The sequence below is a fragment of the Dipodomys spectabilis genome, unplaced genomic scaffold (genome assembly GCF_019054845.1).
Source record: "Dipodomys spectabilis isolate Male_0828 unplaced genomic scaffold, ASM1905484v1 ptg000163l, whole genome shotgun sequence".
Lineage (NCBI taxonomy): Eukaryota > Metazoa > Chordata > Mammalia > Rodentia > Heteromyidae > Dipodomys > Dipodomys spectabilis.
Window position 1 is genome coordinate 7889956 of NW_024870840.1, and position 25528 is coordinate 7915483.

General features: G+C 39.1%; 1 protein-coding gene and 1 pseudogene across 1 annotated transcript in view; both read right to left on the reverse strand.

The window, feature by feature from the left end:
• Fgd6 (FYVE, RhoGEF and PH domain containing 6) overlaps positions 1-25528 on the reverse strand; it is a 106087-nt gene that overhangs the window by 51886 nt on the left and 28673 nt on the right. The window contains exons 3-5 of the mRNA XM_042693327.1: positions 14639-14792; positions 3419-3486; positions 3304-3334 (exon numbers count right to left, since the gene is read on the reverse strand). Coding sequence (XP_042549261.1) covers positions 3304-3334; positions 3419-3486; positions 14639-14792 — 253 coding nt within the window. The remainder of the gene's footprint in view (positions 1-3303; positions 3335-3418; positions 3487-14638; positions 14793-25528) is intronic.
• Positions 16492-16797, reverse strand: LOC122119278 (annotated as a pseudogene).

Below are 25528 nucleotides of genomic sequence, written 5' to 3' on the forward strand. Positions count from 1 at the left end.
ATCACGGGAGAACAGCTCAGCAGCAAGACAAAAGTGATCTTCATAATGAACTCTGTTCAGTGAAATACAGTCCTCCCTGAATCAAGCTGCTCAAAAGGGAAAGTTTGGTAGACACATTAACAGACGCTAGAGAAGGATTCTTTATAATTAAAATGATAATTCAATGATTCATACGACAAAAAAATGTGTATTTGGTGGAACAGGGTGAGGATTTTTAAATCTAAACACACAAGCATTGAGAAAAGTTTGTATGTTATAATGTACTTAGAAAAAAATGAATAAAAGACATATCTAGTATTGTACGTGTGGATGTCCAGGTGGCATTGCATCTAACCCTGTGGCCTTATTGAGAATCTAAAAATGTTCAAAGAAAGGAATGTCTTCACCTAAAGAATTAGTGACTGAAAGTATGGTGGCACACATCTCTAAGGCAGAGAGAGAAGAACAAGAATTTGAGGCCATACTGAGTTGCACAGTGAGTTTCAGGCCAATTTGGGCTACATAGCAATATCTTTTTTTTTTAATAAGTTTTTTTATTGTGAAAATACTGTACAGAGGGGTTACAATTACAGGAGCAAGGTAATGAGTACATTTCTTATCAAGCATTGTTGCCCCTCCTTTGTTTTTCCCATACCATCCCTTCCCTCCCAACTCCACAACTATACTACCCCCCCCTCCATAGCAAGATCTGGTCTCCAAAACAAAACAAAGAAACAAAGTACCAATGGAGCAAGACTGCTTTATTACTAATACCACTTAACTAATACTTAACTATTAGTCTAAAATACCCAAATTCTATGTTGTTGCCTTTCAAAATATTTTAAAATTCATACCAACTTATATAAAGTACATTTCAAGAGGGCTACTAACCACATCTCAACAGCAATCAATTAAGATAACCCTTATTTCAGTTAGTTCTATCAGCTAATTAAGGTATCACGGAGATGTTCCCATTACAGCTGCACATATATAAGGAGTTCTTTTGGAGAGCTGTTATTTAAAACTCAACAAACTTGTTTAGGTGATGAAATACTGGGTCATCTTTTTAAACATAATTTGTTTGGGGTTTTTTTGTTTGTTTGAGACAGGGTCTTATTCTGTAGCCCAAGCTGGCCTCGAACTTAGGATCCTCCTGCTTTAACTTCCTCAATACTGGGATTACGGATGTGGGCCATCATCTTCAAGACTGTGTTATATTAAAAAGGATAATACTGAAAAAGAAGAACTTACTAACAGAATTAAAGAGTTATTGTGAGAAATTATTCATGAGGAAATACTTTCTAAAAATATTAGCATCATAATTTTTTTAGAAAATGTTCCCAAAACCAGAGGGTGTTTTCACTCAAGAATTAGGACCTCGTGCCTCTGCTGGACCCAGTGAAAAGCACAGCCACTCATTTAGTGAATGCGATAACCCCTAAGTGTAACCAACTCTTCATGTTCACATAGATTTATGAAAGGGGAAAATGAAAATAATCATATTCTTTACAGAAACACAATGTGTGTACATTTTGTGAACCTTCTACTTCTCCACAATTATATGTAATTTAGGATGTTAATAATTACACCACATGTAGGCAAAAGATTTTACTTTAACTGCCAATGCATACAAACTTGAAAGTACAAATAAATGCATGAGAAAAAATAAATGTGTGGTCAGATCCAATTGTTCCTTGACAGGTCTGTTCAAGTCGACCTTTATAAAAATTAAAAATAGAACTTTAAAAAGTCAGTTGTAAAAATGCCTAACTGCAAGTATCTGTTTCTGGTAGTTATTCAGACAGAAGAGCAAATGTCTATGAAGATACATTGCCACTTTAAAACCACTTTATTATAAGGGATGGGGCTATAGTTCAGTGGTTCACTGTGTGCTATCATCTGTGTGACCCCTTAATCCCCTAAAAAAGAAAAAAGAGAGCACAGCAAGGAAAAAAAAAAGAAAGAAAGAAAGAAGAAAAAATGAAAAAGAAGCCAGGCACCAGTGGCTTATGTCTGTAATCCTAGCTCCTCAGTAGGCTGAGATCTGAGGATCAAGGTTCAAAGTCAGCCCAGGCAGGAAAGTCTGTGAGACTCTCATCACCAATATATTGCCCTTCCCCCACCCCCAACACACACACAAAAGCCAAATGTGAAGCTGTAGCTCAAGCACTAACATTGAACAAATAAAGCTCAGGGACAGTATCCAGGCCCTGAATTCAAGCCCCAGTACTAGCATATGCAAACACTTGTATAAGAAGAAAGATGGAGAAGGAAGAGGAAGGAACAGAGAGGGAAAGGGGGAAAGGAAGGGGAGGGACAGAGAGACAGAGAAGGAGAGAAGAAAGGAGAGGGAAAAGGAAGAAGGAAGGAGAAAGGAGGAGGAGAAGCAGGATGAGGAAGAAGAAGAGGAAGAGGAGGAGGAAGAGAAAGAAGAAGAAGAAGAAGAAGGAGAAGGAGAAGGAGAAGGAGGAGAAGGAGAAGGAGAAGGAGAAGGAGAAGGAGAAGAAGGAGAAGGAGAAGGAGAAGGAGAAGGAGAAGAAGAAGAAGAAGAAGAAGAAGAAGAAGAGAGAATGAAGCTTTTTATAGGGACACACAGATTATAGACTTTAAAGAAACAGATATAAAAGTCCTATTTTTCAGTTATCACCTGGTATAATTATCTAGATCTAGGTAGACAGGTATATCTATATAGATATTTATGTCTTAGGACTAGGTAGATATATGATACATGATATATATACATCTTAGAAAAGTGTGTGTTTGTGTGTGTGTCTGTGTGTGTGTGTCTGTGTGTGTGTGTGAAGGCTGCCAGTGGCTCAAGCCTATAAATCCTAGCTACTCAGGAGACTTAAGACCTGAGGTTTGAAGCCGTCTGGGCAGACAAATCCTCAATATTCTTATCTGCATTTAAGCAACAAAAGTGAAAGGTGGCTCAAGCATCAGAGCACTAGCCTTGAGTGAAAAAGCTAAGCAAGAATGTGAGGCCCTGAGTTCAAGACTTAGCACTAGCAAAAAAAGAAAGAAAGAGAGAGAGAGAGAGAGGGGTGCGAGGACAGGGAGGAAGGAAGGCAGAAAGGAAGGCAGGCAGACAGGCAGGCAAGAAGGCAGGAAGGAAGGCAGGAAGGCAGGAAGGAAGGAAAAAAAAATGAAAGAAAGGAAGGAAGGAAGGAAACAAACAATGTATAGGTTAAAATAAATTAAAGCAAGTATTAAAAATCATATGCAAATCATTCTTTTAAGTGTAAGTAGGCTAAAACCATTTTGAGGAAGGAAAAGAACAAACAGGGATAGTCAGACTTGAAGAAAATATTAGCAGGTACTTACAATATGCAAAAGTTTTAATACATCCACAAACCTGTAAAAAACAGCAACGAAAAAAATATTTTAAATGAGCCAAAGGGGAGAAAATAGTCTTATGAATTGTGAACTTGATACCTACACTTTCTCTGAGCTCATGATCTCCTTGGCAATGTGACAAACTTTATTTTTCGTTCCAGCATCTTCATCCTGTAAGAGTACATAGAAAAATCATGAACTCATAAAAGAATGAGGATCCTCTATGTGCTAGTCATTATACATGCATTTTTGCTCTGATTCTTATATTTCCTATTAGGACACAATGTATACTATGCAGCTCCACAAAGACAGGAATGGGATTATGTGCTGCCCTAACGTAATTCTGCTTTCCTAATAAAACTGTCCTCGCTCTCTCCCCACTCCTGGTGGTTCTTTTGCTGCACCAGCATCCTACTCTTAAATGTTCTAACCAAAGAACCAAGGAATACCTGGTTCAAGGGACATGCTATCCACCAAAACTATTTTGGTGTCATAACTGAGAATTCTGTTCTTACCCCAATGTTAGCTAGAGGACTGCCTTCTAATCTCCTGCCTTTCCACTTTTTTTAAGCCTCATGCTTCTCCATTCTTTCCTCTGCGGTGACCAAGCACTGATACTTTCCTAGCTTTCTGGAATGGGGATGGAGTCCCAATGTTTGTTGAGATCTCCCTTCCCATTCCTATTCCACAGGTTGAAGCTTCATGTATTTCGTGCCATATGACCCTTTTCCTAAAAACTGAGATTACTCTGTTGAATCTCTCTTTAAGAACCTTGGTGAATCCTTGTAAGCACACATGCACCAAGATTTAACAAGTCTAAACATACTGCAGTTTTTACATAAAATATTCTTTTTATGAAATGAATTTTTACATAAGGTTTTCTTCTCCCTCCTCCAGAAGTAACTGAAATTAACTACTGTTTGTATGTCTTTTTTCTGCTTTCATATTTATTTTCCTACAGAAGAGTTATCATGTAATTCCAAGAAGTCCTAACCCTTTTACCAGAATATGTTTTTGTGCAAGAAGTATTAAAGGAGACTAAGAAACCAGCCATTTATGAAAAGAAACTTTGGAGAACAATTAATTTCCAATTAAGAGTGGAGAGGAATATACTTTAGGATGTTTTGCCTTTCTTCTAGATCTTAGTTCTTAAAAAGCCCTTTTCTTTTTTCTTTTTCTTGCCAGTCCTGGTGTTTGAACTCAGGGCTAAGGTTCTGTTCTAGAGCTTTTTTCACTCAAGGGTGGTGTTCTAGATAGAGCACAGAGTCACTTCCTTAAAGAAACAATTAGATAAATTTGACCGTAATCCACATTACATTCCTCTTTTCTAAGATAGGCTGCTTGAATGATGGAGACTAACAGGTTTCATAAGTTAAGCTCTACTTAGCTCCAACTTCTCACTTGTAAACATTTCTTAAGAAAAAAAAGAGAGAAACTACAGAACCAACATTCCTCAGGAGGCAGTTTTAGCAATAATCTGACCTTGAGGATCAACTATCAGTCATACACTCATAACCATGACTGTGTACGTGTTTTTACAAGAGTACGTGCACTTTTAAAACTTGTTTTGAAAAACATTTGGCAAATCAGTGCTTTTCTGTCATCTGTAGCTGGAAATATTAATGCTTATCAAATGCATATACACTTTGAAATTAGAAATGCACTAAGGATTTGGGGCTGTAGGTCAGTGATGATCATGTTAGCATGCACAAGGCCTTAGGTTCAATTCCCCCTCAAAAAAAACCCCCAAAATTAATTTATTTTTGATATCTGCTTTTTATTTCTTTTTTTTGTAAAGCATCATCTTATTTGTTAATCTGCATTTTGTTTCATTCTTCTTCAGGACCTTATCTACTAGGGCTTGCATTAGAGAGAACTGTGCTATGTAGATTGAGCAAAAAACTCTGTATACTGCTGGCTCATATCTGTAATCCTAGCTACTCAGGAGGCTGAGATTTGAGGATCACAGTTTTGAAGCCAGCCCAGGCAGAAAAGTCTGTGAGACTTATCTCCAATAATCTACTCAGAAAAAGCTGAAAGTGGCATGACACTATGGCTCAAAGTAGTTCTACTATTAAGAGGTAATAAAACGCATAGATTGGAGAATTTGTACATCATGGTTTTTAAAAGGACTAGAATCCAGAAAACCAAGAACTTTGAGAATGCAACACAACTTGAGTAATTCAGATTTGAATGTGAACAGATATAGTTCACTAGAAAAGACCTAGGAATAGTCAACAAATATATATAAAGTGTTGAACATACCTTGCCCATGTAATTGTAACCCCTCTGTACAGTATTTTCACAATAAATAAATAAATAAAACCACATGATTGTATTTGGGAAATTTTAAAAAAAGTGTTGAACATAATTAGTTATTAGGATAAAGTAAGACTAAACTACAATGGGAAGGAGAGGAGAGAGGAAAAAGAAAGATGGAGGGTGAATAATTTCTAAATACTTTGCAATTATGTTTGAAGATGGCATAAGGAATATCAATGAAAGCTCTTGACCAGTAAGAGATTAGAAGAGAAAGAAAAAGTAAAAGTATTATTCTGAGCAAAATATAATATATGCATATCTGAAATGCCATAGTGAAACCCCACAGTACAATTTATACACACTGAAAAGAAAAATGAATGATAGAAAAGTAAAATAGGAGCCAGTGCCAGTGGCTCATGCCTGTAATCCTAGCTACTCAGGAGGCTGAGATCTGAGGACTGCAGTTCAAAGTCAGCCCGGGCAGGAAAGACGGTGAGACTCTTATGTCCAATAAACCACTAGAAAACTGGAAGTGGTGCTGTAGCTCAAGTGGTAAAGCGCCCTCCTTGAGCTGAAGAGCTGAGGGACAGCACTCAGGCCTGGAGTTCAAGACCCATGACCGACAAAAAAAAAAAAAAAAGTAAAGTAAAATAGGATCAGGGGAGGAGTGTTGGCACCAATGGGAGAGGCAAGGACTAATGGAAAGGGTGAATGAAGATGAATGCAATTAAAGTCGTTTATCTGCATGATAAACGAAGCAATGAACTGAGAAAACCAGGGAAGAGATAACCCTGTTGAAAAAGAAATATATTCACTACCTAAATTATGTAACTGTAACCTCTTTGTACATCATCTTTCCAATAACAATTTTAAAAAGAAAAAAAGTAAAGAGAATGATGTAACTGTTGAAATTGTTTTAGAAAAGGAGTGGAAGGAAGGGGAAGTGACAGGATAAAGCTTGAATCCTATACATTGTACAGTTAATTTATGCTAGTATATGGAAATGCCACAATGAAGTCTCCATTGTACAATTAATATATACTAATAAAGAAGGAAACTAAAACAGAACAAAAGACAAAAATATTTAAGAAACAAAATGAGCTACAATTTCATACTCACAGGATGGTGTTATAATGGAAGTCAGAAGGTAATAGGTGTTGATCAGGATGTAGAACCACTGGCACCTATGGATGCTGGTGGGCCTGCTAGTCCTCACCTACATACTTTGACTTGGGGTTTCTATAGCCTCCTAAGACTCTGAAGAACAGATTTATTCTCCCTGTCATTCTAAGATCATTTCCAAGAGGAAGGAGTTAGTACCATCTTGAAAGCCGGTGAAGCTGCCTGAGACTCAAGGTCTCTTGCCTTGTCTCTGAGGCTTGATTATCTAACTGAAGTTTTTCCAAAAGAAATGAAATTGCCTCAGATTTCCTCCCTAAAAACCTCCTTAAACAGGGAAGGTAAACTCATAGAAAATATTAAAAGGTTCTACCTACTTACACTAAATGTACCCACTATTCTGACAATAGAGAAACTTCATGAGTGATAAGACAACCTTTGTGCCCTTCTGCCCTTTAACTTCCTTAAAAATTTCCTACAGGACTTGTTCCCCTTCCCATTTCCCTCTCTCCTATGAAGAGGTTGTTTAAGCTTCAACTTGCTGGCAATTCGTTGTGTTTTCCTTACCCTTCAAGTCATCTTTTTTTTTTTTTGCCAGTCCTGGGGTTTGAACTTAGGGCCTGGTTGCTATCCTTGGGCTTTTAGGCTCAAAGCTAGTGCTCTACCACTTGAGCCACAGCTCCACAACCAAATTTTTCAGTTGTTAGTTGGAGATAAGAGTGTCATAAACTGTTCTTCCAGGGCTAGCTTCAAACTACAATCCTCTCAGATCTCAGACTCTTGATTAGCAAGAATACAGGTGCCCTGCTAAAAAGCAATCTTTTGTCTTTTATATCAGAACCTGAGTCTACTAGTCAGTCTGTTCTTCTGGATATTTATTTCTTTAATGCTTAACCACTAAAGCCACAGATCCACTTCCAACTTTTTTGTTGTTGTTGTTATCAATTTGAAATAAGAATCTAACATACTTTTCAGTCCCTAGTGGCTTCTGTGTACTTGTCCATGATAATCAGTGCTAATCAGATTTTAGCCAATGTCTCAAAATGCCTGAAATAAACTACTTAAAAGGAAATGTTTAGTTTGGCTCATGGTTCAGAAGTTGCCAGCAATGGTCAGTAGGTGTAGCTTTGGACCTGGACAGCATAGACTCAAAGTTTTCAGAAGCAAAGAGAGAAAAAAACAGGAAGTAACTGGCACTGAGGTCACAAAATACCCTTCACCTTTGCCTTTTAAAATAGAAAAACTAAATAAAAAAGGATAATTATTAGAAAATGACTTAATGGATTGCAGTCATTTCAAGATAGGAAAAAAGTCAAAGCTAACCGAAATTTAAAGTTCTATTATAATCTCTAGCTTGTAAGAACAAAGACTGATTTTGCCCAGGACAAATGGTGAAAAAAAAAAAAAAACAGCAACATACCTCATGGTAAAAACGTAAAGGAAGTTATATTTGGCAGCTCAACTTCTTAATGAAATCATCTATTAAATTATATCACATTTCAAAGCAGATTGCCTGTTAAATAACAGCACTTCCCCAAAGTACACTGCTATAGAAGTTGAAACAAACCAACGAAAATACTTTGTCAAGGTCATAAAATAAGTCAAACAAATTCCAAAACAGAACCTTTGATCTTAAATCCAGTTTATGCTCTGATCTCTTGATAACAGCATTGTAAATCCTTAAATATATTTTCCTCTTTTCAATTTGACAGAACTACTAACAGGCCTCTTCTATTGTACACAAGAATTATAATAAAAAAAATGTAGCCAGGTTTGATTACACAGGCCTCCTGGCACTCAGAAGGCTGTGACAGGAGGTTCATGAGTTCAAGGCCAGACTGGGATACACAGCCAACCTCCTCCTCAAAACCACCAAACAAAAAAGCAAGCCAAACAACCAAACAAAATGTTAACATCTACATCTACCTGAGAAACACGTCTTTATCATTCTTACCCCAAAGATGAGGCATGCCATGATCAACACCAAAAGGACAATGCTCTCCTCAGCTTTCACTTCTCTCCTTTAGGTACTATCACAAACGATTTTTTTTTCAAAAGATTTACAGGAGGACAAGGAAAGCAGTATGCAGAAAAAGTGAAGATGAATGTTTTAATCACAAAGAGGCAAAATAGATATAACTCACTTTTTTGAAAAATTATTAAACATTGAAAGAACAAAAAAATATAAAAACTAAATCTGGAAAGAGGACATTACCCCACCCAAAACACACTCCCAAGAAACCATTCGGTTTGTGAATATCACGCCATCCCTTTTATAATAGAATACCTATCCATTGTGTGAATATACCACATCCACTATATCCACTTACCAGCTGATAAACATTTAGATTCTCTCCACTGAAACTGCTATTAATAATGCTGATACGGACATTTCTGTACAAATTTTGATTTTGCTTTTTTTAGTTTTTTGGTGCCAGTTCTGCTTGCTTTTATTTGGCTTTTTCACTACTGATCAGCACACTACAACTTGAGTCATACCTTTAGTTCTGACCTTTTGCTGGTTGATTGGAGATGAGTGTCTCTGGTTTGTCTGCCTACCCAGACTGCCTTTGAACAGAGATCCTCACATCTTAGCTCCCTGATTAGCTATGATTATAGATTTGGGTATATAATCCACTTCATTCCAATTTATAAGTCCTTGATCTGAGACATAGGAGGTCCCTATGTCTCCTACATGGGAAAGCACAGGAAGGCTGCAATTTCTCCATATCCTCATCAAACACCTGATATTGTTCATCTTTTTTATTAGTCACCATCCCAGTGGGTGTAAAATAACACATTTTTTAAGGTTTTGATCTGCATTTATCCACTGCTAATGATGTTGAACAGCTTTTTATGTGTTTAATGGTAATTTTGTATCTTTTATCTATTCAAATTCCTAGGTCTAGGCTGTTTATCTTGTTAGTACTCAGTTATAAGACTTCTGTATTCATTACCTTACCCATGTAATTGTAACCCCTCTGTACAGTATTTTCACAATTTAAAAAAAAAAAGAAAGAAATGTACTCATTACCTTGTTCATGTGACTGTAACCTGTCTGTAAAGTATTTTCACAATAAAAAACTTATTTAAAAGAAAGACTTCTGTATATATTCTGCTTATAAGTCCTTGGTCAGACACATGTTTGATAATATTTTGATAATATGATCTTTTTTGTTATTAAGGATTGTTTACATAAAGCTTGATTTGAGATTATTAAGATTTTGCTTGCATTAGATACTGCTATTCTGAACAAAGCATTAATATATGTACTCTGAAATACCATAGCAAAATCCCTTGGTGTAATTATTACACAATAATTTTTTTTTTTTGTTGGTCGTGGGGCTTGAACTCTGGGCCTGGGCGCTGTCCCTCAGCTCTTCAGCTCAAGGCGAGCGCTCTACCACTTGAGCTACAGCGCCACTTCCGGTTTTCTGGTGGTTTATTGGAGATAGGAGTCTCACAGTCTCTCCTGCCCGGGCTGGCTTTGAACTGCGATCCTCAGATCTCAGCCTCCTGAGTAGCTAGGATTACAGGCGTGAGCCACCAGCGCCCGGCTACACAATAATTTTTTTTAAAAAAGGACGGGAGGGGCTGGGAAGGTGGCTCAGTGGTAGATAGCTTGCCTTGCATGCATGAGTCCCTGGGTTCAATTCCTCAGCACCACATAAGCAAAAAGAAAAAAGCCAGAAGTGGCGCTATGGCTCAAGTGGTAGAGCACTAGCCTTGAGCTGAAGAGCTGAGGGACAGCGCCTAGGCCCAGAGTTCAGACCCCACGACCGGACCCAAAAAATAAATAAATAAATAAATAAATAAATAGGACGGGAAAGTAAAACAGGCTCTAATGGAAAAGGCACCAGCAAGGAGGAGGAGGAGGAGGAGGAAATGGCGCTGTGGCTCAAATGGTAGAACACTAGCCTTGAGCTGAAGAGCTCAGGGACAATACCCAGGCCCAAAGTTCAAACCCCACAACCAACCAAAAAAAAAAAAAAAAAGGAGGACAAAAGAAGAGAGTGAATGAGGATAAACACGTATGAAAACAGAACAAGGTAACCTGTTGAAACCTTTTAGGAAAGAGGAGGGGAATGAAGTAAGAGAAACAGTGGGGAAGATTGACCAGGATACATTGTTTATGTGTGTGGAGATACCACAGTTAAATTCCTTTTATACAACTAATGCACCATAATAATTTTTAAAAGATTTTGTTTAGTTTCATGTAAACCAATAACGACAGTTAACCCAATGTCAGGCATTGTTCAAAACAGAACACAATCGTTTAAGCTTTACTACAATCTCTGAAAATAAGGACGTCTCTCTTCTACTCTCTCTTCTTTTAATAGATGGGTAAACTAGGGCAAAGAGAAACTAAGTTGTCCAAAATCACAGAACTAGTGAATAGTGGGAGCCTAGGCAACCTGGCTCCAAAAACTGTGTTCTTTACCACTATGAAAGCAAATTACTTTAGGCTAAGGCAGTCATCAAGCCTAGGCTATCTTATCTAGGAAGCCATAGTAGATAATTGCTGTTTTTTTCTCAGATGAAGAGATAGAGTAAGTTCATCGGAGCAGCTGAGAATTCTAGTGGAGGGAAATTATTAATGCTACTGGCACCAGGCCAAAAAGAAAAAGTAACGAAGATGTAATCATATATCTATATCTATGTATCTATATATTTAGAGATGTGGCACAACTAAAGACATAAATCAATACATACAGGAGAGGGAAGAAAGGCAAGGACAAATACTGAGGAAGGAACCATGGGAGTCTCCACTGACCATAGAAAATGAATGAATCAACTAGGCAGGGTGAGGGCTGGCTATGTTGAGAGGCATACCACAAGGTCAGAGATTAATCCTTCCTTTACATCATGTACAGGTTCAATCCCCAGAAGAATGTACACAACAATTTTAATCACTACTTCAACTATGGAGAAAAACTAGAAAAGGTTCAAGCAAAAGAAACAAATATACCAAAATGTTAGTATCTGTCAGAAAAGGACATAGGGGTTGCTTATCAAAGAGAGTAAAGGCTGGTTTAATTATAATCCTCAGAGAAAACCATTTGAATGCTCTTCCTCAAACCCTTCACTGGTTTGGCTCTCCAAGTCATTTAAATTCCAGTCAAATTTCCCCTTCTCAGAGGCTTTCTTCTAAGCAGTCTCCCCAGTGTCTAGCACATTATTCCCTTCACGGCCTATTATACTCTTAAGTTCTTCCTTTTTATGCATTTACAGCCACTCTTGCCTCAGTAGGATATGTGTAGACAAAAGTATGACTCATAAACCCCACTGATCCCTAGCAAATTCCAGTGGTACCTGGCACACAGTAGGTATTCTACACATATCTGTAAGAGATATATTCAAGAATAACCAACATGGAAAATGAGCTTACATAGTAATGATACATAACCATAAATTACAGCACAACAGATACTGATAAGGCATAAATAAATTAGTTGATAGTCCAAATGAAACCAACAGAGTGCTGCAGAATGCTCTGAATCCTTAAGAACAGTCATTCATGAGCTGGGAAGGTGGCCCAGTGGTAGAGCGCTTGCCTTGCATACATGAGCCCCTGCGTTCGATTCCTCAGCACCACATAAGCAAAAAGAAAAAAGCTAGAAGTGGTGCTGTGGTTCAAGTGGTAGAGTGCTAGCCTTGAGCTGAAGAGCTGAGGGATAGCACCCAGGCCCAGAGTTCAGGCCCCTCGACCGGACCCCCCCCTCAAAAAAAGAACAGTCATTCATCTTTCTTAGTAGTTTCACAAGTTCACCTGCTTAAGTGGTAGCTTTCAATACTTTGTTCTAATACTTTATTAGAAATCAAGTCTGGTTAGCCATAAACAATGGATAAATTCTGGGTACTAGATAATGTGCTAAGACTTTCTATATATCAAATTATTTAATCTTCACAATTCTGTAAGTTCTACATTTTGTTTCATCTAAAATGGCAGCCTGCTGGGCACTGGTGGCTCATGCCTGAGGATTGCAGTTCAAAGCCAGCCCAGGCAGGAAAGACTGTGAGACTCCTATCTCCAATAAGCCACCAGAAAACCGGAAGTGGCGCTGTAGCTCAAATAGTATAGTGCTCGCCTTGAGCTGAAGAGCTGAGGGACAGCGCCCAGGCCCAGAGTTCAATCCCCATGACCAAAAAAAAAAAAAGGCACTCTTTGGGCCAAAGAGAGTTAAATAATTATCTGGAGGTATATGTAAATCATAGCTGGTAGATCTTGTACTAGGAATCACATCATTTTATCTGTGTCATTCATTTAGGGTAAAATGAACTTATGTATGTATTTACTTTTCTTTAAGGTAGAGTCTCCATACACAAACCAGGCTAAACTAGAACTATGTGGCTCAGGCTAGCCTTAAACTCATAGTCCTTAGCCTCCTACATACTGAAATTACAGGTATGTGCCACCATACCTGACTGAAAATGAATTCTGACAAAGAGGCAGGTAACATGGATTTTTTCATGCCTTGATATGTTGTGTGGAACCTTTCTGATTTCATCTTGCTGCAACATCCCCAATATCTTGGAGACAGTGCTATTATACTAATTCTTTCCCTTTCAAAATGTCTTGACTCAAAGAAATGTGATTTCAAATGAAACAGGCAAATATTCATGCCAAACTAGAGATAGTCTTAAGGAATTGCCCCATCACACATCTTAAATAATTATCAACAACATGTATACTGTATTGCTCCCAAACATACACACATACTGGTTTTTCTTTTCAAGGCAAATGACAATTATACAAGTAACAGCAACTTTTACTCTGTAACTATGAAGATGTGGTTTAATATCAAATTATAAATAGTTCCTTTCTTTCAAGTACTCTAATAACTAGTATTAGGACAGTATTAAGAGGGAATTTCATTATACAAAGGAAGTTAACAGGACTGGAGATATGGGTCAAGTGATTACCAAGCAAACAGGAGGCCCTTAGTTTAAATTCCAGCCCCAAAAGTGGGGGGAAGAGGGGAAGGGTGAAACCAGTGAATATTAATAAAAATAATTTCTCAAAAGTCACTAAACAGCTGGGCACTGATGCCTCATGCCTGTAATCCTAGCTACACATGAGGCTGAGAGGATTGTGGTTCAAAGCCAGCCTGGCCAGACAAATCCAAGAGATGCTTATCTCCAATTAGCCACCAAAATGGCAGAACTGGAGCTGTGTCTCAACTGGTAAAGTGCTAGCCTTGAGCATAAAAGCTCAGGGACAATGTCCAGGCCCTAAGTTCAAGCCCCAAGACCAAAACAAATAAACAAAAAGTCACTAAACTATCCCTATATGCTATCTGCTTGACAATAGAATAGTATTTTAGGTGTTGTATTACAGTAAGGATTAAAAGATAAACTTGAAAAAAAAAATTTTTTTTTTTTTTTGGTCCAGTCGTGGGCCTGGACACTGTCCCTCAGCTCTTCAGCTCAAGGCTAGCGCTCTACCACTTGAGGCACAGCGCCACTTCCAGCTTTTTTCTTTTTGCTTATGTGGTGCTGAGGAATCGAACTCAGGGCCTCAGGCATGCAAGGCAAGCGCTCTACCACTGAGCCACCTTCCCAGCCCCTAACCTTGAAAATGTTTAGTGGAGGTTAAGAAAATTTTCTACAAAGCCCGGCACTGGTGGCTCATGCCTGTAATCCTAGCTACTCAGGAGGTTGAGATCTGAGGATCACGGTTCAAAGCCAGCCCAGGCAAGAAAGTCCATGAAACTCTTATCTCCAATAAACCACCAGAAAACTGGAAGTGGTGCTGTAGCTCAAGTGGTAGAATGCTAGCCTTGAGCTGAAGAGCTGAGGGACAGCGCTCAGGCCCAGAGTTCAAGCCCCACGACCAACAAAAAAAAGAAAGAAAGAAAACTCTCTATAGTTTTTATGCCCATCATAGTGATAAATATTATTCTCAAGCATTGCAACAGTACAATTAACTATCAAAAAATACCCGTTTAACTTCCAGTAGATCCAGTTCTCCTTTACTTGACTCAGAACTGACATCGTCTTCATCAGAACTGTTAATGACTTCCTCCTCTTCAGAGGGCAGGTCACCAAGACCAAGGTCAAGATCATCCTGAACTTCCTGGGATGCTCCGGAACTCCTTCAACAGGAAGTATGCATTAGTCACCATCCATAACAAGGAATACTAACAAAACAAAACCAACTACCTTACCCTTATGCTGTGAACAAATAAATCTAAGGGATCTGAGGAATGGAAATAGCCATATTAGCCAAATTCCTTGGCTCCTTCAGCTACCACCATCCTAGCTTCCATATTCCATATTTCCTTCCCTTAGAAGATTAACTCTCTTTTTCTGATATTAAAGATAAAATAAATCTTGTCAGGAGTGTGCTGGCTTACCCCCAAAGGCACTGGCTGCATAGGTACACTAGAAGAGTACCTTGGGCTACTTCCTTGGGCCTTAGTGGTTAACAATAACAATTAACAAGCAAAAAAAAAAATCTACCTAATATCTAAGGTTTAGGAGGAAATGATGATGATGACAACTCAGATGTATGTGCTATTACTATGAACATGTGCCCACCTCTTTGCTTATTGTTTGTATGTATTTACATTATAAGACAGGCAAAGGAACAGGGTAGTTACAAATTCTCACACTCCACCCTACACTCACAGAATCAGAAATTCAAGTCATAAAGCCCAGCAATCTGCATTTTAACAAGCCCTCCAGGTAATTCTGATATAGGCTAAAAACCACTGTACCACATTCATTTACCAACTTGTCCTTTGCCAGGCTGATATGACCAAATTTTCTCATTTTGTACTGAACAGATCTCATAAACTAACACCCATTGTTGCAATCAACTCTTTAGGGGAATTCCACGGAAAGTTTCCCACAAAGACAATAGAAATCATGCTTTCTATGGTGGCTGCTAAGATTTAGGAGCAAGTTGGTTTTGAAACTGTGCCCCTGATGTTAGTCTATAAGAATATCTGCAAGATAGAAGAGTGTATATATAGGTGGAGACAGTAAAAGATCCAAAGAAAACCACCAGGGAAAACACTCCAGCAGAATAACAAGACACTTTGCATTCCACTCTGATGCCTCTTGAGCAGGTCATGGGCAGGTCACTCAGCTACAAAGTCTCCAAATTGAGAATTTATAAAAGGAATCCTAAAAGCTAAAGACATATTTTCTGGTAGTTCCTGATTACACACTTGCTTCAGAAACCAAACCAACAGCCAAATGTCCAAGGAATACCACCACTGCCAAACCTTCCTTAGTGGAGAGGGTCTCAGGGAACCTTATCAGTCAGCTCTTCAGCTCACGACTAGTGCTCTACCACTTGAGCCACAGAGCCACTTCCGGTTTTCTGGTGGTTTATTGGAGATAAGAGTCTCAAGGACATTCCTGCCTGGGCTGGCTTTGAACCGCGATCCTCAGATCTCAGCCTCCTGAGTAGTAGGATTACAGGCATGAGCCACCGATGCCCGGCTTAGAAATGTATATTTCTTTTGCCTAACTTATATAACTGTAATCCCTCTGTACATCACCTTTATAATAACAACTAAATTTTTGAGTTTTTAAAATGAATTTATTAAAGAATGTTCTCAGGAAGACAACCACTTTTGATTTGTCATAAAAAAATCATGGTGTATAATAAAGGTAAAGTACAGGAATAGAGTTATAAGCTTCTTTCTGCGGGTATTCTCCGATAGTATAGTACAGTGTAGTCATTTTTGCAATGCTAGAATAAATTTAAAAAGTCTTTACTATGCTTTTCTTCAAAAAGCAGTAATAACAGGAGACGGCGTAAAAAAGCCTTTTTCTTCCGACTTATTCTGTAGTATTTTTACCATCATGGGCTACAATTTTCACTTTATCTGTTTTAATAAGCTCTGTCATGTCTCTGAATTCAACATCATTCAATACAAAGGTCCATACATTATTTCAGAATCTGTATGTATTTAGAGAGAGAGCCCCTGAAATTGATGCTGTCCCTGACCCTCTGATTTGAAACTGAAGTAGAACTTGAGGTGCAAGTTGCGGGGTGAGGGTGATCTGTTGAGACTGTATGAGTTCATCTAGGCGCTCTTGAAGTCTGTTTCCCAGTGTGGTATTTCTGTGTAACTGAGAAGCCATGGCTTAGGAGGACAAACCTATTTTCTTCAGGTTTGCATTGATGTCCACTCCCTGCGGGAAAAGGCGTTTCCTGCTGCTGATGGCTAAGGAATCACAACTTAAAGCATATGGACAAGCTTCCGTGCTCCCCTCTCCTGACCCCACACTGGTGTGCTTTTCTTGTGAGTCCTCTAGCATTCCTCCAGTTAAGTACCTATTCCTCATTAAAATGTGAAAAAAAATTGTGCTCTTCAGGTGAATTCCCAGCGTACTGCCTGTTGGACAAAAGGCCTTCAAGAATTTTTCACCATTATCCAATTGCAAAGAGACCTGAATTGTAGTGGCGACATTGTAAGGAATTGGGAAAGGGACAAATGTCATAGAAAAGAAACTAGAAAAGTTAAGATAAAATCAGTAAAACAGGAAAGATGGCATCTAGGATCCACATTTACATGTTCATTTCTAAAATGGCTTAAATGTTTTCCTGCATAATTGTTGGCAGCTTCCAAATCAACCTAGATAATTTTAGACTTCTGATAAAGAAACATGGACTCCTTACTGATGCTAATCATGTAGTCTGGGGCTCTTCTTCTATTCTTTTTATTTCCTTCCCACTGTCAGGAAAATAACACCCGAATACTGTCTACTTTGCAGTTTAAAGGAACAGGACAATGTGCTTCCTTCCACATCTTCCTGCTTAGTAAATTCATAATTTGACAGTCCCTGTAAAAAGAAAGTAAGCTGTACCAACAGCCAGAACAAAGACCCGGCTCCAAGTTCGTAAGCATTCTAAGACAGATTTACTTCTGGAAAGAGCCTGGTTTCTCAAAAATCCAGAGAAAATAAAGCCCGAAATTAACTCCTATGAACAGGTAACCTTCTCAATTCTACTTGCCAATTTCTGTATATTTGAAATGATAACTTTTTAGTTACTTTTTTCTTCCATTTGTTAAGCAGAACATTTTTCCACTAGAAATTTATGTCATACCAAAGAGCTCTCTTTTAGAAGGAATTGCCTTCTGAAAAATATTTAATTCCTTTCTCTAGGAGTTTTTAGGAACATAAAGTTTGTATAAAACACACAAACACACCTTTAGAGCCTCTACTAAATTACAAGTCCCAGCCCAGTGTAAGAATAGCAAGAACAGCAGAAACAATGAAGGACAAGCAGTTAACTGAAAGATGACACAGTACTGTCTGTTCTGAAAAGGACAATCCCTCTATTGCCTGTGAGTTTGTCCAAAGAAGTCTCGTGTAATGCCCCCCAAATCTGAAGAATGCAATTCATTCCCATACTCTCCCCTTCAGAAGTTTCTTTCTCAATGACAAGTGACAACATGGAAATCTGAAGTCCTGTGGTCTTCCTCTTCCTCTGTTTTCTACTCCTAGCCCAAGTGAGCAGAACCTGCTGTCCTCAGAATGTCTCATTGTGACTGTGATTGTGTATTTCCTTTGGCTGCTTTCATATTTATCATGGGAACAGTGAAAAAATTACTAACAACTTGAAAGATGTACATAGGAAAATTAGCAAAAAAATGTATAATACACTAGTAGTTATTATGATATACTAATAGTATAATAATCATGATTTTCTTTTGTTGTTATTGGTCCTGGGGCCTGAACTCTGGGCCTGGGCACTGTCCCTCAGCTCTTCAGCTCAAGCCTAGTGCTCTACTACTTGGGCCACAGTGCCACTCCCAGCTTTTTCTGCTGACGTGGTGCTGAGGTATCGAACCCAAGGCCTCATGCATGCAAGGCAAGCACTCTACCACTGAGCCACCTCCCAATCCCTGGCTCATGATTTTCAACAGAAAATCTTTTCTATTTACTTTCACCAGAAAATTCTTCACTCTGTTACTTTTGTTGCCTTATAAACCTGCAAACTCCAATGTCATAAAGAAACAAAAACACAATTTGAAAACCTCCTTTTTACTTTGTTTTATTGTGGTGCTGGGAGGATTGAACACAAGACCTCATATATGCGAGGCCAGCACTCTACCACTAAGCAATCTCCTCAACCCCCAAATCCTTATTCTCCTTTTCAACTGTTCTTTGTCACTGCACAGTACATCTGGAATATTCTCCATTTCCCTTGCTTTAAGTCTTCTGGAAACATGGCATAGCTTATGAATAAGACAAAGGGCCCATTTCAATCACAGAAGTCCTTCTCCGGAAGAAAAGCACGTACCTACATTTTAACCTTCTTGTCAAAAGAAACTTAAAAATTTGCCTGAAAAGTTAAGGCAAACTTCAAGTGCAAAACTTAACGGTTGCTTGGGAAAGAGTGAGGGGTGGCATTGTCCAAAAAGAAATGTACTCTTTACCTGACTTATGTAACTCTAACCCCTTTGTATATCACCTTTATAATAACACTTAAAAATTAAAAAAAAAAAAATTTAAAAAGATGAAAAAAAAAAAAAACCTTAAGGGTCGCATTATCTTGACCTCAGTTAAAAAGATCTGTAGCTGGGTGCCAGCAGTTTATGTGTATAATCCTAGTTACTCAGAAGGCTGAGATCTAAGGATCATGGCTCAAAACCAGCCCAGATAGGAAAATACATGAGATTCTTATCTCAAATTAACTACCAAAAAGCCAGAAATGGAGCTGAGGCTCAAAGTAGTAAAGTGCTAATCTTGAGCACAAAAACTCTGGGAAAGCACCCAGGTCCTGAGATTAAGGCCCAGGATCAGTGCCCTCCCCTCCCCCACCCCCCTGAAAAAAAAGTAACACATACATATATAAAAGTAAATAATATCATTAAATATAAAAAAACAGCACAACATCATTTGTTAACAGAAACAAAGAATGAATGAAAAGGAACCTATAACATAAAATGTATACAATTTACATGCTTCAGTTAGTAATTTTTAGTGTATTAACAACTAAGTCTTTAAGAGTAATAAGGTCTGTGATTTCAGAAAAAGAAGCAACACAAAAACATCCCGCTTCCCTGAAATATAAACCAGAGATTGTTTAAAAGTAGCTCCGGGGGACTCAGTTAGGAAGGAAACCAGGCTTTGAAGACAGACTTAGAGAAAAAGGCCTGTTAGTTTTCAAGGGCCAACCTTCACCCCTCCACCTTCCAAATACCATCCCATTCTCTTCCCCAGGAATACTCTTACAACTAGGATTCCTAAAAATGTAGCTTACTGATTAAAAACAAAATCAGTATCTGCATCATGAGGCTGCTATTTAAGATATGACCCTCACACTGTAAGTTTGAAAAATGGCTTTAAAAATAAATAATTTAAAATTCCTTCAATAGATTTTTTTATTATTATTTGCAACACTGGAGTTAGAATTCATTGCTAGGCAGGCACTCTACCACTTTAAACCATTTGCCAGCCCCACGTATAAGTACTTCAGATACCTGCATTGATTTTTTTTTTGTAATTAGTTTAAAAGTCACAATGAAGCAGTTTAAAAAAGTTTCCAGCAATCACCATGAATAGAAAATGAGTTATATAAACTGGGGAATTTCTATTTAATGAACTGTCAAACATCTACTTGAAAATGAGGTAGATCAATGCACAATGACATAGACTGTTCTCTAGGAAATACTGCCAGGGTAAAAAGAAATCAGGGAGGTGGGCACAGTGGCTCACATCTATAATCCTAGCTACTTAGAAGGCTGAGATTTGAGGATCATGATTCAAAGCCAGCTGAGGCAGGAAAGTCTGTGAGACTCTTATCTCCAATTAACCACCAGAAAACTAGAAGTGGCGCTGTGGCTCAAAGTGATAGAGTGCTAGCCTTGAGTGCAAAAGCTTAGAGACAGCACCCAGGCCTTGAGTTCAAGCCCCATGACCAACAAAATCAATCAATCAATAAGGGTACATAGTGTGTCTGTGTTGGAAAAAAGAACATAGACACATACAAGAAAAATATATTAGAAAATGTGCTTTGGAGGACTGGTACCACAAGTGATAGAGACTTGCCTAGAATATGCAAAGCCCTGAGTTTGAGTTTGAGTTTGAACCCTAGCACCTCAAAAAACTGTTTTTGAAGTATATATAGAACACTACTCAGGAGGCTGAGATCTGAGGATCACAGCAGGAAAGTCTCCAATTAACCACCAGAAAACCAAAAGTGGTGCTGTGGCTTAAGTGGTAGAGCACTAGCCTTGAGCTCAAGAGTACAGGGACAGTGCCCAAGCCCAGAGTTCGAGACCCACGATCAACCAAAAAAAAAAAGTATACCTAAAACAATTCATGAGATATTATGTTGAAAATGAACTATACATTGTGGGTGGGAAAAGGGGAGAGAAACTGAGAGAGCAAGGAAATTCCAAAAAGAAATGTACTCATTGCCTGACTTATATAACCACAATCCCTCTGTATATCACCTTTATAATAATAAAAATTAATATCTATATATACACATAGAACACACATATACAAATATGCTATAATATATGCAGACTATCCCTGGAAAGATTCAGAAGAAACTGATGACTAATTGTCTTTGAGACTGAAGTCCTGTGGTAAGAGACTTAATTACTCACCTTTTGGTACATTAAAAAAAAAAAAACTTTTGAGGAAGTGGCACTATGTATGGCTCAAAGCAGTAGAGTGCTAGCCTTGAGCAAAAAATGCTTGGGACACTGCCCAGGCTCTCAGGTCAAGCCCCAAGACTGACTGATTGTTAGCCGAGCACTGGTGGCTCATGCCTATAATTCTAGCTATCCAGAAGGCTAAAAACCGAGGATTGCAATTCAAAGCCAGCCCAGGCAGAGAAGTCCATGAGACTTTTTTTGGGGGAGGGGGTCCGGTTATGGGGCCTGAACTCTGGGCCTAGGCGCTGTCCCTCAGCTCTTCAGCTCAAGGCTAGCGGTACTTGAGCAACAGAGCCACTTCTGGCTTTTTTTCTTTTTGCTTATGTGGTGCTGAAGAATTTTTGCTTATGTGGTACTGAAGAATTGAACCCAGGGCCTGATGCATGCAAGGCAAGCGCTCTACCACTGAGCCACCTTCCCAACCCCTCCATGAGACTCTTATCTCCAATAAACTACTCAGAAAAGGCCAGAAGTGGCATTGTGGCCCAAGTGATAGAGTACTAGCTTTGGGCACAAAGAGGCACAGGATCAGAGTTCAAGCACTGACCAGCACACACACACACACACACACACACACACACACACACAAATGTTATCACAAACTGAATGCTGATGACTCACACATGTAATCTTAGCTACTCAGGAGGCTGAGATCTGAGGATTGAAGCAGGAAAGACTATGAGATTCTTATCTCCAATTAACCAGTAAAAAATAGAAATGAAGCTTGGCTCAAGTGGTAGAATGCTAGCCTTTAGCAAAAACTTTAAGGGATAGCAACCAGGCCTTAAGGGATAGCAACCAGGCAGTATACACACACACACACACACACACACACACACACACACACACACACACACACACACACACACACACACACACACACACACACACACACACACACACACACACACACACACACACACACACACACACACACACACACACACACACACACACACAGCACATCCTATAATCCTAGCTATTCAGGAGGTTGAGAGATCTGAGATCTCAGGATTATGGTTCAAAGCCAGCCTGGCCAGAAAAGTCTTACTATGACTTCAGCTAAGGCAGAACAGACAATTGGCTATCCAACCCCAACCTCCCTAGGGCTTTGCCAGGTTCTCACAGTAGGGGAGGGGACCTATCAGGGGAGACTGGCTGGTAGGAAAGTAAGGCTTCTCAGCCTTTGATTTAAGCACTTGTCCTGTGTCAGCTGTACATGCTACACTGCTTCCTCTAATGTCTAATAATTGTATTCCTAATAGTCACTGAAAAGCTGGTGAGACTTCTGGAAAATATACCCACATGCAACGCTCTTGATCATGACTCAGTGCAAAACCACTGACTGTAGTATAAGGCCAAAAATTAAGGCTTAATATTATGCTCTGTCTTGGTATCTGGGGAAGCCAGGAGGGTCGTAAATGGACCTAACCCCAAGTTCCGCTCCTGACTCTGCTCCAGTGATAAGGTTCCCTGCTTATCTTTGATGGTGGTTTTAACGCCCTGCCAGTCCACAGAATCATTCAAACAAGCCAATCATATCCTTTTCTAAGGAACTAGCAGGGACCTCAACCTCCTGAGACTACAAAGCCTGCCTCCCATAGCCAGACCTGGCTGGTTCATTTTGTTCCCAAGTGAAATCTCTATGTAGTTCTGACTGGCAGGTGGTATCCTAGGCTAGGGACTATGAAAATATGACACTAATAAAATGCTATTGATCTTATGTCCGGGGTTGGGCTTCGTGTGCTTAGCTATTGCCACAACCCAAGTACAGGAATCCCTCCATAACAAGGTGAAGAAGAGGAAGCCCAGAAAACCAAAGAGGGTGCCAGTCTCTGAGATACTGAGTACAAAATCAGTGCAATAATGGTTTCTAACAGAGTTATCCTGAGAAACCACATTGAGGGGCATCAAAAGTTACTTTGTACATACCTAATTATATTTTGTGTATGTATGTGTATATATAAAAACAACCTCTATAATGATAAACTCAAGCAATTTTCAAGTTAAAAAATTCATGTAATGGGGCTGGGAAGGTGGCTCAGTGGTAGAGCGCATGCCTTGCATGCCAGAGGCCCTGGGTTCGATTCCTCAGCACCACATAAGCAAAAAACGAAAGAAAAAAGCCGGAAGTGGCGCTGTGGCTCAAGTGGTAGAGCGCTAGCCCTGAGCTGAAGAGCTGAGGGACAGCGCCCAGGCCCAGAGTTCAGGCCCCATGACCGGACCCAAAAAAAAAAAAATTCATGTAATATGACATATTCATGTTACAGAATGTTAAATGTTACATCAAATACAGATCTTACTATAATAAAATAATGGAGCCAACCAAGGAAACCAGTAACTAAACCCAAATGATGTCTTCTTTCAGTCCTCTATCTTATTTTATGCAACCCTTCCTATTTCCTCTAACAGGAGCCATAACTATAACAAGGATTCACAGTGACATGGGAAAAGGACAGCAGGCTTCTCTGGAACCCCATAGGAGCCAGCGAGAGTAAGGTTAAATGACTGCTCAGGGGGGAAAAAAATCCTTTTTACAGATATGTACAAACAATTCCATCCACCATTTTTCTTCCTTGGTAGGAGTCCCAAAAGATCTCTCCTAAAGATGTATTCTAGACCAACCATACATCATCAGTAATCCAAAGCCCTTTTTGGAACCTATTCAGAACCTGGATCCAACAGGTCTATTTTCTCAAAATGAGAGGCTGCAGCAAGCATCAGGGAAGGGCATGGATTTCTTCCTCAACCTTTTTTTTTTTTAACTGTACAGAGAAATAGAACCAGGGGCCTTGCCCAAGTTAAGTAAGCAATCTACCACAAAGCTCTAGCCCAGGCAGCTTCAACTCTTTCCCCTCTTGTTTCCTCCTTTCCCTCCTTATCTTTCTTTTTTCTCCCCTCTACTCCACCGCTTTTTCTCCTTTTCCTCTCTCTCTAGAGTTCACTATGTAGCCCAGGTTGGCCCCGACCACACGATCCTCCTCTACATCAGGTGCTGCAATTACAAGTGTGTACCACCACACATAAGTTCCTTGCACACTCAATCCACATATCAGCGTATCCTCCCACCAGCTACGTGGCTGACTAGTGCTGAGTGTATTTCCAGCTTCTTTGGGAAACCCAGGCAAATAATAACATTTCTTCTATTAAACTATGATGACATCTTTGAAGGCTAGAGTTAGAGAAAATGGAAGGAAGGTAAAAATACACAAATACAAGAGAAAAATACAAAGATTACTTTTGACAAGATCATAAACATTTTTTTTGTAGTTTTACACATTTCTACGAGCAAAGGAAAGGCTGTAGAGAAGGGAAGACACTGCTTTAAGCCTAAGACAGACCTGCATTTGAAGGTACGCTCTACGTCTTGCCTGGTTATTCGTAACTGGCTAGCCTTTACACACTCTTCTCAGCTGTTCAACTGAGATAATACCACTTGCTATGAAGATTAGATGAGAGACTGTGAGCATGTCTATTACATGCAACAGGTAATATATGTTTTTAAAAACAGGCACTAGAAGGGAGAATATCAGGGTTCATTAAAAAATCAGAATCATTCTTGTTCACCTATGGTAACCCTAGAAATTAGAATGATCCCTGATCTAGTTCCTGAATGAATTAGACATTATCCTAATATCTCACACAGGTACAGATTTGTATCTGTAACTCCAGCATGCTGCTTGTTTTTATAATGGCCAAGAGCTAACTATAGGGCTTTTATGATTAATTAATTAATTAATTAATTGACAAGATCTCCCTATGTAGTTGGCAACTGTAGGCAAACTATGAGTCCTTCCACCTCAGCTTCCCCAAAGCTGGGATCACAAGAATGTGTCACCAAAGTCTGTTTCAGTAAGAATGGCTTGTACATCGTATGTGTGTTTAGATCTCAACTATGTATATTTTTATTTCATTTTATTTATTTATTTTTGTCAGTCGTGGGGCCTGAACTCTGGGCCTAGGCACTGTCCCTCAGCTCTTCAGCTGTAGACTAGCGCTTTACCACTTGAGCCTCAGCCCCACTTCCGGCTTTTTCTGCTTATGTGGTGCTGAGGAATCCAACTGAGGGCTTCATACATGCAAGGCAAGCACTCTGCCACTGAGCCACCTTCCCAGCCCCTATATTTTTATTTTATTTTGTAATTGTTACTGTATAGATGATGTACAGAGGGGCTAGAGGTACATAAATCAGATAA